General features: G+C 43.2%; 1 protein-coding gene across 1 annotated transcript in view; it reads right to left on the minus strand.

Moving 5' to 3' along the window:
• Positions 1-1,514: 1,514 nt before the first annotated feature.
• smg1 (SMG1 nonsense mediated mRNA decay associated PI3K related kinase) overlaps positions 1,515-20,789 on the minus strand; it is a 118,599-nt gene continuing 99,324 nt past the window's right edge. Inside the window, exons 54-62 of the mRNA XM_073462725.1 lie at positions 18,317-18,454; positions 16,328-16,480; positions 16,029-16,208; positions 15,092-15,319; positions 14,564-14,775; positions 14,370-14,470; positions 13,614-13,790; positions 12,666-12,772; positions 1,515-2,814 (exon numbers count right to left, since the gene is read on the minus strand). Coding sequence (XP_073318826.1) covers positions 2,737-2,814; positions 12,666-12,772; positions 13,614-13,790; positions 14,370-14,470; positions 14,564-14,775; positions 15,092-15,319; positions 16,029-16,208; positions 16,328-16,480; positions 18,317-18,454 — 1,374 coding nt within the window. The 3' untranslated portion in view covers positions 1,515-2,736. The remainder of the gene's footprint in view (positions 2,815-12,665; positions 12,773-13,613; positions 13,791-14,369; positions 14,471-14,563; positions 14,776-15,091; positions 15,320-16,028; positions 16,209-16,327; positions 16,481-18,316; positions 18,455-20,789) is intronic.

Below are 20,789 nucleotides of genomic sequence, written 5' to 3' on the forward strand. Positions count from 1 at the left end.
GCTGTGCCTTACACGCAGTTCTGCAAAGGACGATATCAAGGTTGCTCAAGCACCTTTGTTACCATTGCTTTGTACTTCCTTTGTACAGATTCATATTATACTATTCTACCTTAACGGTTTACACCAATCAGCCATAACATTATAACCACTGACAGGTGAAGTGAATAACATTGATAATCTCTTACAATGGCACCTGTCAGTGGGTGGAATATATTGGGCAGCAAGTGAACATTTTGTCCTCAAAGTTGATGTGTTATAAAACATGGGCAAACGTAAGGATCTGTGCGACTCCAAAACAGAAGGTCTTGTTCCCAGTCTGCAGGGACAACCATGAACTGGCAACAGGGCCACAGGCGCTCAAGGCTCATTAATGCACATGATGAAGCTAAGGCTAGCCTGTGTTGTCCGATCCCACAGAAGAGCTACTGTAACAGAAATTGCTGAAAAAGTTATTGCTGGCTCTGATAGAAAGGTGACAGAACACACAGTGCATCACAGCTTGCTGCGTACAGGGCTGTCTAGCTGCAGACAGGTCAGATTGCCAATGCTGACCTCTGTACACTGCCGAAAGCAGCTACAATGAGCCACACAGCAATGGAAGAAGGTGGCCTGGTTTGATGAATCACACTTTCTTTTAGATCGTGTGGATAGCTGTGGATGTGTGCATCGCTATCCTGGGGGTAAAAAAATGGCACCAGGGAAGAACCACAGGAAGAAGGCCAGCCCGTGGAAGCAGTGTGATGCTTTGGGCAATGTTCTGCTGGGAAACCTTGGGTCCTGCCATTCATATGGATGTTACTTTGACACGTATAACCTACCTAAACATTGTTGCAGACCTAGTACCCTCTGGTACAAGTTAATCCGCCCTGCCAAAATTGAGCATCTGTGGGATGTGCTGGACAAACAAGTCCGATCCATGGAGGCCCCAACTCGCAACTTACAGGACTTAAAGGATCCCCTGCTAATGACTTGGTGCAAGTTACAACAGCACACCTTCAGAGGGCTCATGGAGTCCATGCCTCGATGGGTCAAACTGTTTTGGCGGCATAAGGGGGACCTACACAATATTAAGCAGGTGGTTATACTTCTATGGCTGATCAGTGTATGTTGTACATATACATTTACAAAAGCATAAAATAGATTAAACTAGACCAAAATATTGGACTGACATACATTTATCACATTCTAAGTCCACATTAAGGCCTTATTCTGTGATCAACATTGACAAAAAGACATTACTTCACTTTAAAACCAGAGCAGTGTTTACCAAACTTCATATTTTATGTCCCCTTTGAAAGCTGAAAACGTTACACCCCTCAGCCTAACCCGACCAGTCCCTGAGATGTATGACATGTTTAATCATCTGGTAATGATACGGGAAAACTAGTAACAAGTGAAAAACTTCTTGAACTTTATTGATGAAATAATATCATCAGGCTGCTACTGTTGTGTATCCAATTTATGTCAAGAAGTCAATCTAAAGAATGTAATTGTTGAATAAAACACTCACTGCCTCTCAGTTCCATGTTTATTTGGCATCCAACAAAAAAATCCATTAAAAGCTTTAAGAATTAACATTTTGCACCATCACCAGAAACATAATTTCTCCTACTAAAAATGTAAAACTAGAAGGTCCAGATTTCTAAAATGCAAGCATTAGGGATGAGGAGTGAATACATATTAGGCAAGCAACAGCTTCTAACAGGCAAGTCAAAAAAGGCAGAAATCTACTTCTACATTTCTATCTAAAGAATGGCTGAAGATAGTTACAAAAGCACAACGAAGACTAAAGATGCACACCGAAGAAAAAGACTCAGACAGAGGTTCTCCTTCATCTAAGTGATTTCACCTTTACCCGTCTGATCTAAGCTCACAAATAAACCATCCAAAACTATACCACATGACAGGACCCACAAAAGCACAAAGGACCTTCCTGAGAAAGCAACTCCATTACATTTTTTTATTTTGGGATATCTGACACTTCAGAGATGTGTCAAAGTCTTTACTGTTGATCAAAGTACTGTTTGAATATTGTTTTCCACTTCAATTTCTTTTCATTTCATTTAAGGTTTCATGTGGGTGTCCATGTAGCCTTAAGGAATCCTGTTGAGCCTTCGTTTTATCATTCCTGGCCAAACCTGTAACCAACTGGCCAATCAGAATCACAACACCATTTAGGAAAAGATTAGAGAAAAACAAGTGTGGCCATGTAAATGCCCCATCCATCTGAGCTTTAGCCCCGGTGAAGTCCCATCCACAGCATGTCAGCTGTGTGCTTCAGAGGGAAACCGCTCACTTCCTGCTTCATCCTGCCCTCAGATGGAGTTTGATTGGCTCAACAGGATGAAGTGATGTTTATGGGTAAAACTTGATAGTGAACTAGGCAGGTGAGGGGGGAAGGTATTTTCAAGTTGAGGGTGATGAGGCCTTTACCCTCCTTCCCCCCTCCCCCATTCGGCGCTGCTTTGCCTTGTCAAACCCCAGAAAGGAAGGTGGGGCCCACTAAGCGCTGTGTTAGCCCGATCGCCGATGGTTGGGGGAGTGTGGTTGCAGCGGTGCTACGAGGTCACTGCCCCTTTTTGGGTGACCAGGAGTCTGGTACGGCGGACTAAGCATCCGCTTCCCACATCCTCCCCCCAGTGTGGCCTGGTGCTGCTGTTCCGACACCCCAGACCCGCTGGACTCTGGTGGATCTCCAAGCCTTCGCTGGACCAAAGACATGAAGCAGCATAGCATTCACACCCAGGCAGTCCAACCCTCATACAGCTGGGCCAGGTTGTCCATGTTGGTGGCCTCTTTGATGATAAAGTCCACCTGCAACAATACAGCAGGATGACAGTTATGGAAACATGTTTTACAATCAGTCTAATGCACCTACTCTCCTTTACCGCAGCCAGCTTCTACAGTGCTGCATTCTGTTGCATATGTGAGGTGAAAATTAATTTGGGAATAGTGGTGAGTGACATAGACGTCAGACACAGTGGTTGGCAAATTTTTCGGATTCCCTAAGCTCAAACATTATCATCATAAAATAACAGTGTAAAACATTTAGCAGCTCATTTCTTATTTTCACTGGTTAAAATGACAAAGACCATATGAGCTGTTTCTAGCTAATGGTACTCTTTCAAGTAACCTGATACCAATAAATTAAACTTGGCTGTTGACCTGGTTTGTGTGCTCTCTCTAAGACGCTGTCTGTGCTTGGCCAAAGATCTTTTGAGTGAAATCTGTCAGTGGTTGAACTGATTAGAAGCCAGATAAAAACTATAGCCATTCAGTGTGCATTATATTTGAAATCTGTATATAACTCACTCGGTTAAATTGTGTTTAGGCCTAAAGTTATGAATAATTGGGGCTGTGGCTGCTTTTTTGTGACAGTTGTCTGCCGACAGATGTCTGCCGGGCCAGGAAGCTTCTGGAGTAGTACACACCCAGAGTCGAGGAGAGCACAGAGTTTCTTTCTTAAACTTTTGAGATTAAGAGTTGGATTCATCTTCACTATCGCTTCTCAAACTGTCAGCAGCAACAAGTTATGAAAATGCTGAAATCCACAGTTATATACTGTAATTCTTTGACTGCCAAAGGGAGCAGAAATGTACTTTACTTCATGAACATACAGAGAAGACATGGGAAAAAATGACACTGCAGGATAACAAAGAAACAGGCTATCTGATGAGTACTACTTTGGTCAGAGTCAGCGATGTGGCATTTAACAGACGCTTTTTGTCCAAAGTGACTTACAGTAATTCATACATTCATACACTGATGGCGGTGGCTGCCATGCAAGGTGCCGACCAGCACATCAGGAGCAGTTTTGGGGTTCCGTATCTTGCCCAAGGACACTTCGACATGCAGACCAGGGGAATTGAACCGCTGGCTCTACCCCTGAGCCACAGCCGAGTAAAGATTAAATATGTGACTTTGTGAGATGGATGCCTTTATGCATAGTCAACATCTGGATAGAATGCACCTCAAACAACTAGGATTCTGTATTGGCAGAAACCCATAGTGACGGACTCGGATCCAACTCGGGCAAAACAAAAGAAAAAAGGAAAAGAAAAAAAACCTTACAGCCCCCCTCCAGTCAATGTTCTTTCTACAACAGAGAATGGGGTGTGATTAATAGTTATGCGTAACCAATTACCATCGCAACAAGACCACCATTCTAACAAGACCAACATCACTAGCATGGATTACCATTAGCATGAATATTAGCAAGGATAGCGATAGCTGTCATTCAAGCGTGAGTTCATCTTGGGTATTTAGGAGCTGCAGAGATTATTTATGGTCAAACTGTAACCTGAACTGTACATTTACTGCCACTAGACAACTTCTCTGCTGAACTTTCCCCCGTTCCAGTCGGTAACACCAGTCTGCTCTGATTGCAGCCACTGTCTCTCTCTCTTTCTCTTGCTCTACTACACACACACAGACACAGACGACATATAACCCTGCGATTCTATTATAGTCATATGGCATTGTTCCATTTACAACCATCTTAATTTTTTAAAACTTTGGGCAGAAAATTAAGTTATTTGTTAAAAAATTGGGAGGGACTTTAAATGGGGTGTGTTCACCATTTTCATTCTTAAATAGGAAGTTGACTTGATTTAACTTATCCAAAATCTTACTGCTGCTCTGGTGGACTCTTGTTAAGGCGTGTCTAGTGATGTGCCCTGACTACTAATCTCGGCAAAGTCAAAATTGATGAAATATGAAAATGGGATAAGATTTTTAAGATAGTACTGATATCAAACTCTAGTGAAAACTAATCCCAGCTCAGGAGACGAGTATTTTGAATACGGATGTATTTAATTGCTTAGTGATAATATTGTTAACCAATGAGACTATGCAGGTTAAGTTGACCCACTGCTGTAGGGTCTGCCATTAACATTCAAAGATTTACTTTTCACATACTGATATTTCCAATATAAGCAATGAAAAGCAGGCATGCATAATCTAGAAGAGGCTTATTCAACCAGCAGCTCCCAGGCAGGAAATGGTTCTTTTCAAGTTTTTGATAGACCGGAAGAATGCCTGGAAATCTGGCTAGCATGTGTGTGAGTTGATAAATAAAACTAAGGTATAGAACATATCTCTGAGATACTTTAAGACATCTGAGCGGAATAGGTTACATCCTTTAAGGTATGTTATGAGCCTTTGTGCTGTGATGGGCTGCAACTCTTCCCACACTTGCACTCAAGGCTGGCGGCCCAAAGAGAACTCATGTTAGCTAATGTTGATAAGCTTCAAAATGTCTCGCTCAAAGACTAAGAGCTATAGGCTGTTCAGCAACAACACTAAAACCACTGACAGGTGAAGTGATCAACAATTGATCATCTTGTTACAATGCATGTTCTCCTGGGAAACCTTGGGTCCTAGCATTCATGTGGATGCCACTTGACACGCACCATCCACCCCATCCCCAATGACAGTGCCTCCCCAGTAGGACAATGTGTTCCTGCCACACCACAGAAACTGGTCAGGAATGACCCACGAAAGGTGACAAAGAGCCCAAGGCACTGATCTGATCCCCAAATTCCCCAGATCCTAATCTGACAAGCATCTGTGGGATGTGCAGGAACAAGTATGATCCATGGAGGCCCCACCCCCCAACCCACAGGACCCGCAGGATCCACTGCCAATGTCCCAATGCCAGACACCACAGGACACCCCAAGAAATCTTGTGTCTCTGCCTTGATGTGTCAGAGCTGTTTTAGCTGCACAAGGGGAACCTGCACAATATAAAGCAGGTTATTTTAATATTGTGGCTGATCGATGTTAAAGGGTTATGCTCCCTCAACCGTAAAAAGTCTGTAACACTATGCACAATTGGGAATGTAGACTGTTTAATGGCAACGCAAAGTGCCAAAAATGTTAAAAACTTAAACGGATATATATAAACATAGCACAAAAAGTAAAGAAATTTGTGTTTGGTAGATTATTTCTTTGTTGTAACAGTGCTTCTTGGCAATAGATCTTATACCATTGGAAAGCCTGGTCACACAAAGAGTAGGGTTTCTCAGAGACTACCAGAATGTGTGAGTGGAGAGGATGGAATGGCCTGCCAGCACTCCTGACCTCAACCCCATTGAACACTTGTGGTATCAGCTTGGGCATGCTGTTCGTGCCAGACTGACTTGTGACTTGTGACAAATGCTGGTTGAAGAATGGGATACCATCCCACAGCAGTGTGCGACCAGGATGGTGACCAGCATGAGGAGGAGGTGCCAGGCTGTTGTGGCTGTGTATGGTTCTTCCACACGCTACTGAGGCTCCTGTTTGTTAAATTAATAAATTGTTAAATTGCCAATATGTCTTGTTTCTTCAGAGTTCAATCATCCAATCCACCAACCAACACCAAACAAGAATCAATAGCAGAATAAGCTGTTTGGCAGAGAAGATTTGGCAAATCTTTCAGGGGCGACATACTCAGCTCTGCTGCTCATCCCACAAATGCATGTTCCTTACAAATGTGGCACCATTTAAAAGAGAAATAAACAGGTTTTCCAACAGTATAAGATTTATTGCCAAGAATCATTGTTACAGCAAAGAAATAATCTACCAAACACAAATTTCCTTACTTTTTGTGCTATGTTATATGTTATGTGTTTTAGGTGGTTAAAATACATCTGGCTGCTGGTACGGTTTTAACAGTACAAAGCCCTGCTTCCTGCCGGTCATCTATTGCAGGTAACACACTGACTAGGGCTAAGTACCTCATACAACCTCACATCAAAAGAGCTGAACTATCACTTAACGTTGATTTGGAAAATCAACGTTAAGTGATAGTTCGGGTCTTTTGATGTGAGAACTCTGAACGACCTGAGGCCTGTAGCTCTCACCTCACTCGTGATGAAGGCTATGGAGAGGGTCATAAAGAACCACATCATCAAGGTAACTGACCCACTGATGGACCCTCTTCAGTTGCGTATCGCGCAGGCAGAGGGGTTGATGATGCTAAAATATACATCATGGACACTGTACATAAGCACCTAGAATACCCCAACACTACAGCCAGACTCCTGTTTGCAGACTTCTCCTCTGCATTCAACACCCTAAAGCCACACATCCTGGCAAAGAAACTCTTCACCCGCTTCCACCTGGATGACCAGCTAATCCTGTGGATTACTGACTTTCTGACTAACAGGTCACAGAGAGTGCTGGTCAATAACACCTTCTCTGACCTCTCCTTCACCTCTACTGGCTCCCCTCAGGGCTGCGTCCTCTCTCCTCTGCTCTTCATTCTCTACACTGATGACTGCAGGTCCACCCATCCAGACTGTCATCTGGTCAAGTATGCTGATGACACAGTTCTCTTGTCGCTGCTCTCAGGCCCCTCACATCACCACAGCTCAGTGCTGCATGAGTTTGTGGAGTGGTGTGATAACTCCTGCCTGGAGTTAAACGCAGAGAAGACCAAAGAGATGGTGGTGACCTTTTCCAGCAAGCAGAGGCACAGTCCATGGGAAGACTGTAGAGATTGTGGACGAGTAAATACCTGGGCACAATCTTCGACTGCATGTTGAAATTTGCCTCCAACATTGAGGAGATTCTCAGGAGATGCCAGCAGCGGCAGTATCTCCTGAGGAAACTCAACACTTTTGGGGGTCAACAAAACATCCTTCGGACATTTTATTATTCATTCATTGAGAGTGTAATCACATTCTCAATAACCTGCTGGTTTCACTCCACCAGCCTGTAAAACAGAACCTGCCTGCAGAGCACTGTCAAAGTTTTCTCTAAAATCATCGGACTTCCAGTCAGAACACTCTCAACCGTCTGTGAGCAGCAAACACTGAGGTGCTCAGGGTCCTACAGGACCTCTCACATGCTCTGTTCCCAGTGTTTGAGTGGCTCCCCTCAGAGCGCAGGCTCCGCTGCCCGGGCTGCAGGACACAGAGAAGGAGAACAACCTTTGTTCCCAGAGCTGTTCAACTTCCCTCATGGACTGAAGCTCTTCACAGAGTGGAGCTACTGACTGTACCAACACGGCCCAGCTTTGGATTTATGTCAGGTTTTTTTGATGGAGTGCATTTTCAGGAAGAACTTCTGGGGCTTATTCATTTTGAGGGACAAACTACAGATAAAGTGATTTTTTGTTTGTGAATTCTGTCTTAACGAGCCTAAATAAAATTTACAAAAAATTTACTTTTTTGTTCGTGCAGTTTTTACACTCTACATTCAGCAATATATATATTGTGTGCAAAACTCAGCAGTGATCTGGGCCATGGGCACTAAACAAAGGGAAAAGTGCGCCCTCTGTCAGTGTCCAGTAGTAACAACTGGTTGCTACAGTCCCCCAGGTTTGAAAACTCCCTTCTACCATTGGCTGAAAGCGCACCTGAACGTATAGTCAATTCTGGCGCTACAGCCTGATCCATGAAGATTAAAAAATGCTGCACACCCCCTCAAAATGACAGAAGTAGGCGAGTTCTGTAGTAGTAAATTGAGGCATGCGATTGGTATCTTAAAAAAATGCAAAGACTACAGATCTGTTTAATGATGATTCAAACAGGCTTACTTATTGGTAGTCTGCACTGGAGACTGTTTCACCTTTGACAAATATGGATATGGACCTGCTATAAGCTCCTGGCATCTGCTTAGAAGTTGTTTTGAGAGTATCATGAGCAGGCCCACTTATCATTTCATGTGATGACTAAAGTATCATTTTTCAGTTCATCTTACAAATAGCATTCATGGATACGGACCTGTTTAAAAAGCTCTTAATGTACATGCAAGTATTGTTGAAGATACTATAACCAGGCCTACCTTCTGTTAGTCTGATGGATATTTTTATACTTTTTAGCCCTATTTAAACAGTTTATAGTCTAAAGTGTGTGGTACAAGTACATTTAGGCTGTGTCAAACACTGTTGTTAGTTAAATGGTGCATCACCTGGGCGCAAAGTAAGGTGCGAGCCGCAAAGGGGTTGTATTTAAGCTCTTAATTAATCATAAGATGTGTTCTGGGTTGAACGTGAATTAAACCAATCAGAGTGAGTGATCTCCCATTTCCCTCAAAAGTCAACTATTTAGACAGCAGCACTCATCTTGGCTGAGGGACAGGTATGTGTTCCTGGGCCTATGGACGCTCTGCCTCTACCGCCGCCCAATCATCTGTCCCTGTGTGTGTATGCAACAGTGATGCACGATTGAGCAGTCCAGGTCATAAAAATGGTAATTCTGATAAATAGTAGATGCAGGTGAAATAATACATCTTGATTGAGGAAAATACACTGCTCAAAAAAATTGAGGGAACACTTGAAGGTCCCAGTATAACACCAAGTCAGTTAAACTTCAGGGATCAGAGGCAAAAGCAACACAACCCCCAAAGAGGAAATGGTTTTGCATGTGGTGGCCACAGACAATTGCTCTCTCCTTATTCTTCCTGACTGATTCTTCTCTATCTTTTTGTTCTGCTAGTGTCCTTGTCACTACTGGTAGCATGAGCCCAATTAGGTTGCACACAGATAGTCCAGCTGCTCCAGGATGGCACATCCATACGTGTTGTCGCAAGAGGGTTTGCTGTATCTCCCAGCGCAGTCTCAAGAGCATTGAGGAGATACCAGGAGACCGGCTGTTACACAAGGAGAGCTGGACAGGGCCATAAAAGGGCATCAACCCAGCAGCAGGACTGGCATCTGCTCCTTTGAGCGAGGAGCAACAGAAGGAGCACTGCCAGAGCCCTACAAAATGACCTCTAGGAGGCTACTGGTGTGCATGTTTCTGACCAAACTGTCAGAAACAGACTCCATGAGGGTGGCTTGAGGGCCAGACGTCGTCTAGTGTGACTTGTGCTCACAGCCCAGCACCATAAAGCTTGATTGGTATTCACAAGAGAACACGAGAATTGGCAGGTCCATGGTGAACGTTATGATGCCTGTAACATCATCCAGCATGATCGGTTTGGTGGAGGGTAGGTGATGTTCTGGGAGGCATATCCTTGGAGGGTCGCACAGACCTCCATGTCATAGCCAACAGTACCCTGACTGCTGTTGGGTACCTTATGCTGGTGCAGTGGGCCCTGGCTTCTTCCTGGTGCAGGCGCCATGTGGCCAGATTGTGTATGCTGTTCCTGGATGATGAAGGCATTAATTCCATTGACTCGCCCCCCTTGTTCCCCTGACCTAAATCCAACTGAGCACCTATGGGACGTTATGCATCTGTGCATCCAACACCGCCAGGTCTGGGAGAAGATCCCCCAGGACACCATCTGCCCACTCATCAGGAGCATGCCTAGACGTTGTTGTTTCTATCGATAAATAATAATAATAATAATAATAATAATAATAATACATTTTATTTAGAAGGCGCCTTTCTGGACACTCAAGAACACCGTACACAAATTAGATAAAAGAAAACATCAAGAATAAACATCAATATCAATAAAAAACACACAAAATAAGAACAATTACAATAGATTGAAGGGATTGGACAGGGCAAGTGGCATCAGAGGAAATAGGCAGTTTTAAACAGGTGTGTTTTGAGTTGTGATTTGAAGTGGGGGAGTGAATCAATGTTTCTGAGTTGGGGTGGAAGCGAGTTCCAGATGCGGGGGCAGAACGGCTGAATGCTCTGCTCCCCATGGTGGTGAGACAGGCGGAGGGGACAGACAGGTGTATGGAGGAGGAGGATCTGAGGGAGCGGGAGGGAGTGGGAACATGGAGGAGGTCTGACAGACTCTCAACCTGGGGGGAGGGTGAAACGGAGGAGCTGTCAATAGTGAGTGAAAAGCTGTCGGTTTTGGATAGAGTGGATTTTGTGCCAATGAGGAGAACCTCTGTTTTGTTGCTGTTTAGTTTAAGGAAGTTTTGGGTGAACCAGGTTTTTATTTCAGAGATGCAGTCGGTGAGGGAGGTGGGCGAGAGAGAGGATGAAGGTTTAGTGGTGAGGTAGAGCTGGGTGTCATCGGCATAGCAGTGGAAGTGAATGTTAAATTTGCGGAAGATGTTGCCGAGGGGAAGGAGGTAGATGATGAAGAGGAGGGGCCCCAGGACAGAGCCCTGGGGCACACCTGAGGTGACAGAGGAGGGGGTGGATTTGAGGGACTTGAGTTGGATGAATTGAGTGCGGCCAGAGAAGTAGGATGTGAACCAGTCCAGGGGAGTGTGGGTGATGCCAATGGAGGATAGCCTGCTGAGGAGGGTGGTGTGAGAGATGGTGTCAAAAGCTGCACTCAGGTTGAGAAGGATGAGGATGGTGAGGAGTCCAGAGTCAGATGCCATAATGAGGTCGTTGGTGATTTTGATAAGTGCTGTTTCTGTGCTATGGAGTGGGCGGAAGCCGGACTGGAACTGTTCATACAGATTATTGTGGGATAGGTGAGAATGGCAACTGTTTTTTCAAGGATTTTGGAGATGAAGGGTAGATTGGAGATAGGACGGAGGTTGTCGAAGTTGGAGGGGTCGGCGCCAGGTTTTTTCACAATTGGGGTAATGGCAGCTGTTTTGAAGGGTGTAGGGACAGTTCCAGTGGTGAGGGAGGAGTGGATGATAGCAGAAATGAGGGGGGCCAGAGAAGGGAGGCAGGTTTTAACAAGTTGGGTGGGGAGGGGGTCCAATTGACAGGTGGATGGTTTGGATTTCCGGATGAGTTCTGAGATTTCTGAGAGAGTGGGGAGCTGGAAGGAGGAAAATGAGTGTGAGGGTGGGGGAAGGTCAACTGAGGTGCTGGGGTGAGGCAATGATCCAAGGTTCAGGTGGATGTTCTTGATTTTATCGGTGAAAATGACATAATGGCGTTGCAAAAGGAGGTTGTGTATAAGTGAGGGGGGAGAGAGTCCTGGGGTTTGGTGGTATTGTTGAGGAGGGAGAACAGTGACTTGGAGTTTCCTTCATTGGCAGTGATTAAACTGGAGTAGTAGTGGGTTTTGGTGCTGGCAATGGAGTCCTTATAGCGTAAGATGTGGTTATTGTACATTTCTTTGTGTATAGTGAGACCAGTTTTTCTATGGAGTCGTTCAAGTTGCCGACCTTTGGTTTTCATGAGATGAAGATCGGGGGTGAACCATGGGGCGGAGACGGTGAAAGAGACAGATCTGTTTTTTAGCGGAGCAAGTCCAGTGTTGTAATGAGAAACCAGATCATCGGGGGTGGACAGAATTAACAGATTAAGTCACTTTCTGCTGCCTCAAGATAGCAACACGCCAACAATGTGCCTGACAACACCTCATTTTAAGACCTACATACCCCTGGGTGCACGTATAGGTGCAAGCACATTTGCTACCTGCGTAACGTGTGCTGGGAGTGAAAATGACAACTGCGTCCATTGGAAAATAGCTACACACACACTGTGTACCAAAGGTAAGTTAGAAGCCCTGAGAATCTCCTTGTTTTTTAGATGGAACTTTTTGCACTTTTTTGCACAGTATCAAGACTTGTTTGCATAGCTTTCCTAAATGTTTTTACTCTGTGTGGCTGACGCATTCGGTGGAAAATTTCCTATTTGGCCCACTTGTTTTTCAAGTTGAATCCTTGATCTGCAGGGTGTCCTTAAGGGTTGCTGTTCATTAATAATAATAATAATAATAATTAGAACAAGAGAAAAAAAAAAAGGTTTACTAATAAGGGTTATTCTAGTTTACACTAAAAGGAAAGTTGCATTCAAATATGAAAACTGACGAGGCTTGATCCGCCATAAGAGCCAGTGTGTCTGGATTGTTACCTGCTCTGTGACGCTCATCCTCCTGTTAGGATCGATGTCTCTGCCCTCCAGCTTGGCTTTCACTCTCTTCCACACACTGACCGCATAAGAGTTCCTCTCCTGGACAGCTGCAACACAGCAAGCAGCCGGTTCAGAGTAGTGTTAGGGGATTTAACAACAATCAAATTTACACGTCAAGACGGTTGTATTTATTGGGCGCCAATTCACAACAGAAGTCATCACATGACAATTTTCAATTGGAGCAGGTCTAGATCACTCCGTTTTTTCCTACTTTTTGTTCGCCTGGTCTTTTTGTGTAATAATGCTTGTATAACATCAACCCTGTCATGCACAATAAAGTTATATACATCATTTTTTTCAGGACAAACCATCAGAATATGCATGTTTCAGAGATGTCACATGAATGTGCTAATAATAATTAAATGACCATAAAGACAAGGAAAAACACAAAGGAGAAACAAAAAATTACCAAAGTTGAAACACTTATTGATGGTTTCACTCCCAGATACTTAGAAACACCCTCCTCTGGCTTCACTGTTACTCATTTGAAACAACCTCAAACAGGCTGTGCTCTGCTGTATACGACCCATCGGTTGCAGATTGTAAAAAAGTTCATTCATTCTGGTCTTCATTCACTTGCAAGTGTGAAATCCATATTTAATATATGTAACTCACCCGAGCTACAGGCAAAGGCATAACACCACGAAACTCCATCCCAACCATCTACTAACCTTAGCTTTCTGCTCAGGAGTTTGGGCTAAACCACTGAGAAATGCATCTGTATGGGAATTTTTTTGACCAAGGACCTGTGTGGGTCTAGGTGTTAATCTTTTAGTATTTGTTCAACATTTTACTCAATGTGTTTTTAAGTCACACTTGGGTATAGCTTGAAGTTGATGTACATGTACAGGTAAAACAATAAGATCAGCTTAAAGTGTGAAACAGTACCTCGTCCTGTTTTAGGGTCACGTATGGCCCTCTTTGGGCTGGGGTTGAGGCCTTTGCTGTTCATTAGCAGAGTGCTGGGCGGGGTATCAGTGGGGGTGCCCAGGTTGCGTGGTAGAGCCTTGCGTGCATTCTGGGACATTGAGTCCGACTGGGTCTTAACCCCACTGCACCTAACAGCTTAAGTCAAAGCACATATGACATGGTGTAAGAGAAAACAGCAAAAAGACTTTAATTGGTATTACATACATAAATTATAGATAGATAACAAGCATGAAATCTATGCCCTACACGTTTGAAGTGTGGCTGTAAAGTTTGCAGTTTTCTCCATTGAAGAGATCAGCCCCAGTGGTTAGCCGGCATTCAGTCGGTATTGAGTATGTTATTCAATCACAAAGTTCTAGGAATTATGGAGCCCTTTTTCGCATTTTGGAAAAGCCCCATCACAGTTCCTTGACCACTTGAAAGTACAATAAAGTATTTAGTCCCTGGCCCCCCTGGTTTTCACTGGATATTAAATTATGAATAGTGAAGTCCCTCCAGTATGCCATGCCTGGAGTATAAAAATATTTCTTCAGTTTTAGATGTTTTGACGGACATTTTGAAATTTTGTCCTGCTGTGAAAACTGCTCAACACTGAGATCCTTTGTTAGTGAAAGGAAGCTACCGTTGTAAGCTGAGAAGGAAGCTGCAGAACTCTAACAGCCACATTTCAAGACCATAAGGCTAAGGGCATATATGTGTATATTCCTTAAGTACCTGCTGCAAAGCTTGTTTGTGCTGCAGAAACCGGACTGGCACATTCACTGTCTCTGTCCGTCACCAACGGGGAGGCAAAGCCCACCAGGCCATTGTACACACTGTAGTGATGCACACACAGAATATTAACACAGGATTTATATAGGAGAATGAAGTGTTGGTATGAGAGTATATGCTTATGTGAGTGTGAGTACCTCTGGCTCTGGGAGTGCAGTTCCTTCAGGGTAGCCGGAATCTCCTCCAGCAGTTCAAGCTGCTCCTGGCTGCGAGGCTGACCACTGGCCTGGACCACTGTGAATAAGACCAGCTGGACGTTGTCCTGCCAAGCTTTGTACTCCAACAGGAAGTGACGCACGCTGCCCTCATATGCCACCTCTTCACCATCCGTCAACGCCGCCTCCTCATCCTGTATGACAGAATTAACACAGAGGAAGACTACTAGGTTACACCTAAAACCGAAGCATGGGTCAGGATGGGGCTCAACTGCATACTGTAGAAAAGAATGTATATTCTGTAACACATGGCTATTTGACACTGACTGAAAGTACTCAGAACTCTTCACTTTACTATGTTGAAGACATTATTCAAAATTGATTAAATTTACATGTTTGTACTTTTTCTACAAATACCCAAAACAACAAAGACAAAACAAATAAGAAATCTTTTTGCAAATGTATTAAAAAATCCTGTGCATGTGTGAGGTAACTGGGCACCGGGTTTACCTTAGCCATGGCTCTCAGCAGGTGCTTGACGTCAGCCAGTTGGCGGTTGTGGTTGGACAGAATGGTCTTAATTGAGTCAACCATGAGCTGCAGTGTCTCTCCACAGGTCTCCAGCTGCTGCTCCCGCTCTTCCTGAGCCCTTCGCTCAACACTGAGCTCCTCCTCCAGCTGCCTTTGGGCACAGCTCAGCCAATCAGGAGTGCCAATGGGCAGGTCCAACACCGGACTCTGTCATGATCAATAAAGAACTTAAGGTACCCTGTACAGTTAGAGACCTCTAGTAGTTTTTTTTTAGAGAGGTGGTGGAACAAGTGGGCCCCTGTTGTGTTTGTCTCATATTGCCACAAGAATGTGCACATTTGCAACGCAACAAACATTCCTGCCCATGGTTTCACACCAATCCACTAACAGTAACAATACAAAGATATGCAGAAATGTGCCAGAAAACGCAGGGAGGAAAAAGACCTCAAGCAAGTAAAGATGGATTTAAACAGTTCAAGATCACAATACTCAAAGAATCTGCTTTGCACATGTTTTGTGAGGAAAGAAATGCAGTGAGCACATTTGTTAGACCTCGAAGATACACAATGTGTTTTTCGTGTGAAAGATAATGTACACAAAACTTTTTCTTGTTTGCACAATACCTTCACAGGTTACCCTTGAAAACAGACCTGATATGCAAACCTGGTGTAATATGCTAATGCTTTCAAGTGCAAAGAGAACTACAAGCATGATATGGAAAAAGTTCCCATTTTCGCTTTTACAGACACTTTAACATCACAGATGAAGCAATTTTATTTAGAATATAATTAATTGTCTGATTAAAACCAAAATTGTATCAATCTAGAAACATATTAAACTTCTGATGTTGTTGAAAAGTAAAGCCTCATATTTTTTTAAAGGAATATAGACTGTCAAAGTCAAAGGTCAAACCCACCAGTCTATGCAATAGCTGGAGCTCCAGTGGAGAAACAGTGCTGCTAAACTGGGCAGCATAGGAACAGGTTTGCTGGCAGCGCTTCAGCAGCTCAAACAGTGCTGCATCCATGTTAATGGCCTCGGGGGATCGGGTCCGAAGGCCTTCAAAGTTCAGGATGGTAGAGCACAAGAAGGTAACCTGCAAGGAAGACAGCAAGGGAACTTGACACTTTCTTTAGCAAGTGCTGCAGCTGGTAAGAAAGAGCCACTTACATTTTACAAATGGGCCCTTGTTCTTGATCAAGGCAGTGGTGTTACCTGGCTGGTGCGCTGATTCTCTCTGGCCACCATGGCACGTCTCTCCCTGATGGTCATCTCAAAGTCCTGCAGGACAGGGGCGAGTGCCGGATTGGCTCCACCAGCCCACTTCAGACGCTGCTCAATGCTAGCCTCCAGCAATGCAAGCTTCTCCTGAGGACACCAGCAAACAAACCACAAAGGATATTGATCTTCTGATTCATCAAGCTTTGTTCCCTAGAAAAGCTACTTCATCACACGACTTTTACTGATTGGTTTGTTTGTTTTTTTCCACAAATTCTGTGTCTGGGCGGTCTTATAGTAGTATCAGAGGACGAGTAGTAAACAATTTCTCAGGATGAAGAGGATGGTGGGCTAAAAATCGCAGAGTTCCAAATTGGATGACTGTAAAAAAAAGTTCTATTTACTGATGAATCCGAGTTAGAGATTTACATCACTAACAGAAGGGTGTATGTAAGAAGACGAACAGGAGAGAGAATGATAACACAGCATTTCAAACCTACAGTGAAACATGGTGGTGGGAATATTTAAGTCTGGGGGCTGCACAGAACTGACTCCAACCTGACCGAGGAGATGTACCACTCCGTTCTTCAAAGACATGATACACCCTCTAGTTTGATTTTTGTGGAGACAGATTCATAATGCAGCAGGATAATGAGCCCAAACACACCTCAAAGCTCTGTAAGAACTACTTGAAGACCAAAGAAACCAAGGAGTCCTAAATGTCATGGACTTTCCTCCACCGACCCCACTGAACACTTACGGGGGCATTTAAAGACTGTGAAAGCCAAGCATTCTGTGACATCACGAAAAGATTTGTGGAACACTGTCAAATCATTCTAGGATAACATGAGTCATAAAGTTTTACACAAACTTTTGGAGTCAATGCCAGCTTCAGTGTATGCTGTCATTAAACCAAGAGGGGGACATACCAAGTGCTAACATATTCTGGATGTCATGGATGTTTTTCACCGATTCAATTTTTCACTCAAATTGGGAAGCTTATGTTATCCTTCAAAATACATAAAAGTATTTTGATAAGACTTTTTGATCCTACTGTTAGAGGATAGAATACCTTTATTGTCATTGTACATGTACAATGAGATTCAGTGCGCCATACCAAAGCTATAAGGAGGAATAAATCTAAAATAATAAAAACTTTTAAATATAAGCATGGATATAAATGAAAACATGAAATATAAACATGAAGTATATGTATATAAATAGGCGTAAAAAGTAAGTGGCATTGTGCATATGTTGTGTGTGTATAGCACAACGTCTTAGATGTCAATATGACACTGAAGTGAGTAGTTGTGTAAGACAGCAGTGATTCCAATAATGTGCAATTAGTGCTAACATGTAAGTACAGTAATGCAGGTTTATAGCAGCTTTACATAACTGTTAACAGTACTTAAAGGTATGATCTATATAATCTTTTGTTCAGCACAGTAGAGGCAGATATTATGTAAACAAAAGTTCACAAAGAGAGGAAAAAGGAGGTTAAAAAGGTACACCCTATTCATATGTAATATGTCGTGTAACATTCTGACCACCATAGTGTGCATCAAAACTAATAGTTAGGCTATAGCAGTCAGGGTTAATAAAAACACATGTTGACAATTATAATTCCACCATAATAAATAACTGATGTAGCCCAGGTTCAAACTTTGAGTAAATAAAGGAGCTCTGTGGATTTCTCTTAAAAACAAACAAAAGTCAGGTTCACATTCAGTGTATCCTTGAGGTCTAACAAAAATGATGAATCCATTTCCTTTACAGCATTTTGTCTAGGAAGCAGTCTTGCTCTCCTCTGCCTTTGTTGGCACCTCGCTGAGTATCTTGATGCTGATCAGTGGAATAGTGTGGAATTATTAAAAATGGCATTTTCTTTAACTGTCCCATCCAAAAACGTAAGTAAAGTCTCATCCATGGGTGAGGACCTTTGAATGATGGATTAAATGCAAGATGTGTATGTGGTGTCATACTGACCTGAATAGCGACTATGGCTCCCTCGTCCTGACTCAGCTTATACAGCTTCTTCTTCATGTTGCTGAGGATGACAGATCGAGGAGGAATGCTGACACTTAGAGGCTGATTACTGGGGCCAAGGATATCCTCATGCTGCCACTGTAAATAGACACAAACAAAACCACACAGTAGAAGTGCATTCATCATTTTCTGCTACTTTATTAGATGCCTGACCTGATAACAAAGCCAACCTGCAAGTGAAGTTCATTTTTATGTCGTATTGTATGTAATGTCAACATGAGGTGCTGACATGCACGAATTAAAAGCATAAATAAGAGTCCTCAGGCTCAAATGTTACTGATATGCAATAAAAGAAGGTTTTTTTTTTAAAATGGGTGCTGGTTATCTACAATACCATTTTAATCACAAATGTTGCAGGTGTGACCAGTGGAAAACAGAAATTTGCCTAGTGTTCGTCATGTCCATTATCATGGTCATCCATAACAAAAATAAAAATTAACCTTGTAATCAAGTCAGTACCAACCAGGGTATCTGCAGGTTTCAGCAAGTTAAACTGAAACTATGACTGATAAAATGAATGGGAGAAGTGGGACAATCAGCCTTTTGCATATTAGGCTATTAACTGTAAAGTGGCACAATATCTGTAATTTATAAAAGTAAACAGGCTTTCAGATCAGATAGGCCCCAAGTTACTTTTTTAACCCCGACGGGAAATTTAGCAACCAGGGAACGCATGCTCTACATTACAGTAGGCTATTTTTTACCGGACCTTTTTCCACAGATTAATATGACAGGACGTGAACCTCCAGAGAAGGACAGAACGGCGTCCCTAACAACAGTCTGTTACTCACAGCAACGGTCTGCCTTTTGAATGACTTCTTACAAACCACGCACCTAGCTTCGCCCGGATGTCCATCTACAGACTTCAGCCACGGAGAAAAGATGCTGTTCTCCAGCCAGGTCTCGTTAAATTTGCACTTCCCCATCGGCTATGACGAATGGCAGCAAAAAGGCACCAACAAACGCCAGGGATGTGTTCCGGGGTTGGGCCGAGCCGTACCGGAGAGAAAAGTTCTTGCTAGGCTAAAGTTAGCGCTAATCGCTAGCTAGCTAGCTAAAAGAAAACAAACTGTCTGTCTAACTATCTGTCAGTAGTACCCGGTGTGAGCCGCCTTGTCACCTCCTGACTTCTCTCCACACTCGGCGAAACGCCCACTGGCAGGGTATGGCCGTTCAGTCGCTCAGTCACTCAGCGGTCCAGCGAAAAGTAGTTCTCTTCCCCCGTACCAATTTTCAAGACCTTCGAGCAATGAATGTATGACCATTTAAGACAAGTTCAATGACTTTAAGACTTGTCAAGGCCTTTAATTTTGATGAATGAATTTAAGACTTTTTAAGGATCCGCGGGCACCCTGGTACCAACTCTACAGCATGCAATATTTTCAATGTTAATAAAGTTAATCATATAATTGTTTTATTGTCATCCCAATCTCTCAACAGAATATGAACACAGCTTATCAGAAGCAGAGCCCTCCCAGTTTGTGGATATGGCCGTTACATGGGCCTACAGATATATCGGTATCGGCATATTTGTTTTCCGATATGCCCCGATATGAAAACTTTATTTTGACACACCATATAGTGCAGAAAACAATGCCAACAAAACAATTGAGTATTTAATATAGTGTCCTCACATACTTTGTCCAGCAGAACGCACCCAGAGTCTTAGACACTACTGCAGACAGAGTGAAGTGAAGCGGTGTCTTCACAGTAATTTGCTAACTGTTTTGTGAGTGAAACACACACTGAAACATTAATAAACAATGACCCCATCATTTTCCCTTTTCAATATAACGGTACCCCGTCTCCGACAACCATCATCACTAATGCTTATGACATCTGCTTGCTAATGTTAGCGAGGTAGCTGGCTAGTCAGCCAGTACAGTCAGTACAGTCAGTAACATAGCAGATTAAAAGTTAGTGTCAGAGCATCTTTTTGCAGGTCAGCAGACAACGGTGCAGTGGTTTGAGTCTCAGACAAGTGTTAAGTGTTTACTTAACTATATTAAGAGCTAGGTGGTGAGATGCAATGCTGGAAAGTATACACACAATGTGCCCATATTTTACTCTCCACTGACAACCATTATTATTGCATCCGTTGGCCATGTTAGCAGGGTAGCGCACCAGCTAAGTAGTAATGTTACAGTAGTAATATAGCAGATTGAAAGATAAGCTATATAAATCAGAGCATCTTTCTGCAGCTCACGCTACTCAAGTTACCCAATTTTTTAGAGGCAATACTGGAAAGTAAATAAACAACATCCTGTCTTTTACTCCCTGCGACAACAAGCTTATAATACTCCTTAATACTGAACGTCAACAGCGAGTTAAATTCATTGAAATAAAGGTTCAGAACTGGAACAAAGCTGCAGCATGAATCTCATAGCCATCTTAATATAAAATGACTGGCTTA

Source organism: Pagrus major, chromosome 24 (genome assembly GCF_040436345.1).
Source record: "Pagrus major chromosome 24, Pma_NU_1.0".
In the NCBI taxonomy this organism is placed as follows: domain Eukaryota; kingdom Metazoa; phylum Chordata; class Actinopteri; order Spariformes; family Sparidae; genus Pagrus; species Pagrus major.